Source organism: Nicotiana tabacum, chromosome 11 (genome assembly GCF_000715075.1).
Source record: "Nicotiana tabacum cultivar K326 chromosome 11, ASM71507v2, whole genome shotgun sequence".
Classification (NCBI taxonomy): Eukaryota; Viridiplantae; Streptophyta; class Magnoliopsida; order Solanales; family Solanaceae; genus Nicotiana; species Nicotiana tabacum.
Genome location: NC_134090.1, coordinates 130499061 through 130505060, shown reverse-complemented (window position 1 = coordinate 130505060; position 6000 = coordinate 130499061). Strand labels below are relative to the sequence as shown.

The window sequence follows — 6000 nt, the reverse complement described above, 5'->3', positions numbered from 1 at the left end:
TCTGGTTCAGGAGATTCGGCTAAGGTTCTCCCATCGAGCTCCTCAAGTCGAGGCGGTTCAATTTCAACACCCACCGGTTCGGAGGCCTCTCGTATTAAGACACCTACCCTCACGCGGGCCACCAACTTGGATTTGTCTTCTTCTTCTTCTTCAAACTCATCCTTTAGCCAATGGACTGAGTCCGAGGATAGAGCGTCGGTGTTTCCCTTGGGTTTACGCGCCGATCTCCTCTTTGCTTTTTTCTTTTCCGAGTTCGGAGAACTTGAGGCCCTTGATCTTTTCTTCTTGTCACCATGCCTCGGAGCAGGGGACTCGAGAGGCACATCCTCATCACTGGATGGAGGCCTCATAGCAACATCCTTGGGGAGACCTATAAAAGAAAATAGAACCGATAAGAATTCGACAGTGCAAGGAGGAAATCAAACATTATTAAATCATAAAAAAAACTTACCATGATTATGGGCCTCTCACTGACCCTTCGACAGTTCACGCCATGCGCGCTCGGAATACGGTCTCTGTGACATAAGATCCTCGACCCACTCCTTGAGTCGAGGAACTGCATCTGGCATCTAAGCCACAACTGTACCATAAAAACACCAATAAGAAGGGAGAGAAATGGAGAAACAATAAGTAAAATCTTTAAGGCATAATTACACTTACGCTTCATGTTCCATTTCTCGAGAAATGGCATGTCCTCGGCAGGGATCAAGTTCGAGGTCTTCACTCGAACAAATCGGCCCATCCATCCTCGATCCCGATACTCATCTATGCTTAAGAACGGGGCCCTATTAGCCCGCCGAGTAAGTTTTATCAATCCCCCTTGATAGAGTCGAGGACTGTATAGACGCATGAGATGATCGAGGGTGAAGGGATAGCCCTCGATTTTGCTTAGAAAAAAGCGAAGAAGAATCACTATCCTCCAGAAAGAGAGGTGAATTGGAGCGAGGGTCACTTCGTACCTTTTGCAGAAAGCAATAATGATTGGGTATAAGGGATTCAATGTGAAGGGGTAAGTGTAAACACTTAAAAAAACCTCCACGTGGATAGTAATTGATTCCTTAGGCGAGGGCACCACCATGTCTTTATCGGTCCAGTTACAATCCTCTTTGACCTTGGAGATGAGATCATCGGTGATCGTACATATATATCTCGAGACCGGCTCGCATCGACCTGGTACCGAGAAAGTTTTTTTGATCTTGAAATAAGCACCGATCGGGCACCCTCCTGGAACGAGCTCTTCAGGGTGTGGCTCTACCACAGTCCCATCGGTAGCATGCCATGATGAAGAGGTTGTTTCTTTCTGTGGAACAATCTTAGAAGTTTTCACCATTTCAAAGCAGAGATGAAGAAAAAAAATTGAGAAGGTACGCTTAGTGGTTGCAAAAGGTTCAAGAAATCTGGGTACAAAAGTTGGAGAGTGAAGAAATTCTTAAAGAACAAGAGTAGAAGATGGATTTGAACATAAAATTTGAATGAATGAAAGTTGGGATATTTATAGTTTGCTAATGATGGTTCAAATAATCAGTAGTGACCGACCAATACTGACACATATTTAATGCCTTGGAGACTGGACCGACAGGACGTTTCAATTACCTTTTATCGCTTAAATCATGACATATCAAAGCGAGGTTCGGAAGTTCATATCGTTTCTCGTCATCTTCTCTCCGAAAAATGAGGGGACTATCTGTATACGGTTGAAACCAGGTTCGTCCATTATATGACCAATCGAGGCTGAAATATGACAGGTTAAAACTCGAGCTCGAGTTATATCGAACCAAAGAGCAAAATTAGATCGTCGAGCTCGTGACCAAGAAATCGAGCAAGATCGAGGGAAACTTGACGAGCCAAATAATGGAAAGCTGAAATTTCTGCAATCGGTCGAAGATCATGGCAGAAATCTCGGCACGTATCAAGAAGAGGCCGATTAATATTATGAGATTTTTTACCTTGTATAGAATTGTACCAAAAGTAGAACACCCCAACTATATAAAGGGGGGTTTTGATCATTTGTAGGACACATTAAAACACGCACAAAGAAAGCAATATACTGATCAGTTCTAGTTCTTATCATCTTGTTGTTCACTTCTAACATTAGTTGATACGTTTCTTGGCTCGAGGGTGATCAAACTAAGAAGCTAAGGCTGTTCAATTAGTGTGGTTTGCATTTATTTTCTTATCGTTAATTTCATTATTAATCCATCTTCTTAATTTGTATCAAGTTATATCACGTATCCTTAAAACCGCGTATAAATTCAATTGTTATCCAATTTTAAGGGTAAACACATGTTTTCATCACATTATTTTAAGGCACCTCGAGACATCTTCAACTGTTGAAGAAGAGAAGACAGAGAACGAAGAATAGAGAATAGAGATCGGAAATCCAAAACTGAAGTTGTGTAAAAGATGTAGGATTTTTTTTTTTTTTTTTTTAAGAGATAAAGAGGAAGATTAGGATTTTTGGTCATGAAGATGATGAGAGAATTGAATTTGGGGAAAAGTGAGAGTGTAAAATCTGATAAATGAAATGAAAGAAAGGAGTGAGAATTAGGGAAAATTCATGTGGGAGAGAGGAAAAATGGAAGTGGGTCTAGGGGTTTTAAAAGAGACGAGCCATGTGGGTAATAAAACAACAATTGGGCTAAAAATGTTGATGAAGAAGATATCTATGGATTTGAATGACAGTCTTATAAACATTAGGGGTCTATGTGAAGAACCTGAATATAACATAACTATTGAGAAGAAATATCCTAAAGATATCACTTCAGTTAAAATTTTGACCACAAGTGACAAGATATATTTATTTGAAGGTCTAGCACTATCCATCGACAGATTATCTGCAGAATTTTTTTAAAAAAATGGCAGCTAAAATGGCTGTATCTTCTGCACTTTGCATGAACTTTGCAGTTGTATCAAGGGAACTTTTTTCACCTTCTCCACAACCCCTTAGTCTAAGCTCATGGAAAAGAAGGGGAAGCCATTTCAGAATATCTGCAAAATTAGGTTTGGTTTAACTGTTTAAGTTCACCAAATCAATATATAGTTTGTTATGATATTACTGTTTTTCCATATGAGAAGATGTTTCTGGGTATTCTTGGTAGGGGGAGGAGAGGGTGATGTCAAGAAAGACAAGAAGAAATTCATCACTAAAGAACAAGAACCTGAACAGTAAGTTTTCCATCTTGTCATATGTTTGTTGTTTCTGAATTTTGCCTAAATGACCATAGCAATGCGTAGTTGTTCCATAACTGAATAAAGAAAAAGATTGCCTTAGTTGATAGTCAGCTAAAAATGGTGCCTCTGTTCCAATTTAGATAAGGTACTTTGATTCCAAAGACTTTTGAAACTTATGATTTTAAAAGTGTAAGGGTTAAAAGCTTTGTGGGATCATGCTATTTGTGTGGTTATAAAAGCTTCTCACTAAGGTTAAAACAGAGGAAGTAGAAGTATGTCATTCTTTTTGGAACGAACTAGTAATAATTGTGTGTCATCTAAATGAAATTGAGGAGTAGTTAAAGTTTTGATGAATCCTTTTGATGAACTTACATTGGTTTGATTTGAATAGAACAGGATGGAGTTAAATGACTTGTATAACCGACCCAAACTAGCTTGAAATTGAGGCATAGTGATTGATTTCTGTCTTGTTTTTATTATCATTTGTTTTGCTTTTCTTGATTTTGATTATTTTGTCAAGAACACATACGATATTTAACAAGAAGATTGAGTTTTTCTGAATTAATTTTAGTTTATTGAAAACAAATAAGTGAAAAGGGATTGCCTTGTTTTAGGTATTGGCAGACAGCAGGAGAAAGAGCAGGGGAGAACCCTATGATGACACCTCTTCCCTATATAATCATATTTGGAATGTCAACACCATTTGTGATCTTGGCTATTGCTTTTGCTAATGGTTGGATTAAGGTTCCAATAAGATGATTAAAGACTGATCCACAGAGAGTTGCAACAAGGACTTTTGGATGTCTGATTCTATTTATTCTGCACTGACCTTTTTCTTCAGTTGAATTTGCAATGTATAAGAGTAACCCCAGTTCTATACACAATTTTTTGTTTATAATTTGCTGTATCATAGGCAGATATCGAATTGCAAGTTGGTTGGTGCAGAGTATTGTTGCATTTGTTATTCTGTTCTGGTACCGTCCATAGTGTGCATCCTCCATTCTGATAATTGGAAGGAGCAAAAGCCCTCTTGCCAAATGTTCTTGTGTGAGAGTATTTGAATAAACAACCCAAAACATTAAAGCAATGGGTGGAGTAACTCTAAGAATTTATAATCGAGTATGAGAACGGACTATGGTTGTCTTTGATCATGTGAAAAAATTCGAGCATCCAACGGAAAACCTAAGTCAATAACAGAAACTTCAGATGATCAAAAGATGATAAATTGTTGATACATATCCAGTAAGTTTCCCTTCAGCTCTCTCTGAGTATGCAACCATAAAAAATATAAGTAGATTGAAATCTACAACTCCAAATATATTTCACATTTCATGCTTAGCAGAAAGAGAAATGTATAGGGTAAAATATGCTCATATTAAATGCTCGCATAATAGAGCGACACGTGGAGCTGAAGACAGATGAAAAATGAGGCAAGTGGAAATCAAGTCAGGGGGCAGCAATCTCGGTTGTCCCCGAAGGGAATGTTGCTTAAAGACAACTAAATGCATGTCACCCGATAGCATTGAATGGAGAATAGTCGGCATTATTACATACGCAGTCTGTTATAGAGAACATGACATTCATAGCCTGCCGTTACACATTCATCAATGGCCCCCATAATTATCATTTAAGAGGGACTTGATCCTAGAACCTTTTTCCCTAGATGCAGCTATAAATAGTAACTTCAACAGCCATTGCAAGAGAGACGAATTTTTTGACAAACTTATGCTATATACTGTTCAAAAGCTCAATAACATTTTATTTCTTGCTTATTTATATTGTTATTATTGCCTTTGGAAGCTCTGCTCCTGGAACGAAGCTATCGGTTGTCTTGTCTCGATTTCAATGCTAAGTCTTGCATTCTTATCTAAGTTATTTGCCATTTTTGGGATCAAATCCATTTGCTTGTCTATAAACCACGTATAAATTTAACTATACTGTTTTACGATTAAACAAGAAACCAGATGCTTTCTGAGTCTCTTGCCAGATCACTCTTTAAAGCATAGGGCTGCATGGGCAGAAAAGGCATGGGAGCAGAGCTTCATGACTGTATAGTAGTTTTGATTCAGAGATACAATAACTACTACACCGCAATTTGAAGCAAGATGGGTCCGTTATATGAATCCTCGTTGATTTGTGTCGCTGCATTTAAGCTCATGACAATTAAATGGTATTTATTTCAAATATATGCAAAGAGCAAATTGGTCAGCATGTGGTCCACCTTTTATTGCAACAGTTGACATTTAGTTTTGTCAAAGGGCAGACCCTCCTGTTAGGCAGTCGCAGCAGGTCCGGACACAACACTACCTTCAGCTGGGAATATATTATGTAGTTGAATTCCAGAAAAAATTGGAAGTATATCACCTTTTGAAGTTCTTTTAGGACTTGTAACGTACTGTTGTTACATATTTAGCACGAAATCTATAGAACTAAGTGCAATCATTGATTGACTACTGCAGCCTTTCTGGATGTATAGATGGTTCATAACGGCTGGTAAAGGCTTTTGTGACGACATACTATGCCCGGATGAAGATGGTAGGTCGGGGGGTGTCTGTTGTAGCAGATGCGGCAAAACAGGTAAACTTCTTATTAAAATCCTCTGAACTGAAAGGTGCATTGCTGTAGCTGGCCAACGTACTGATGTTATTAAGGACATCTGTAATACTGTCCTGCCAAAGAAATTAGCGCAATAAGTAAAAGCGAACAATGTCGAGTAAACGAAAAACCATAAGGCCAGAGCAATAGCAACAAACCATTTCCATACTCTCAATGTAAAATATTGATCTACAGGCTTCATCATATTGAGCAAGACTTAGAATCAGCAGTTCC

The 6000-nt window shown here is 38.4% G+C and overlaps 1 protein-coding gene and 1 pseudogene across 1 annotated transcript; one reads left to right on the top strand and one right to left on the bottom strand.

The window, feature by feature from the left end:
• The first annotated feature begins 2781 nt into the window (after positions 1-2781).
• On the top strand, positions 2782-4117 carry LOC107803270 (uncharacterized). The gene is made up of 3 exons (XM_016626955.2): positions 2782-3000; positions 3099-3165; positions 3786-4117. The coding sequence occupies exons 1-3, from the start codon at positions 2856-2858 to the stop codon at positions 3928-3930; spliced, it is 357 nt and encodes a 118-aa protein (XP_016482441.1). The 5' UTR covers positions 2782-2855; the 3' UTR covers positions 3931-4117.
• Positions 4118-5549: 1432 nt separating this feature from the next.
• LOC107803271 (SNF1-related protein kinase regulatory subunit beta-2-like) overlaps positions 5550-6000 on the bottom strand; it is a 31286-nt pseudogene continuing 30835 nt past the window's right edge.

Coding starts and splice junctions, on each gene's coding strand:
- LOC107803270 (XM_016626955.2), top strand. CDS start 2,856: ATGGCAGCTAAAATGGCTGTATCTTCTGCACTTTGCATGAACTTTGCA. Junction 3,001..3,098: donor CAGAATATCTGCAAAATTAG/GTTTGGTTTAAC, acceptor TATTCTTGGTAG/GGGGAGGAGAGGGTGATGTC. Junction 3,166..3,785: donor AAAGAACAAGAACCTGAACA/GTAAGTTTTCCA, acceptor GCCTTGTTTTAG/GTATTGGCAGACAGCAGGAG.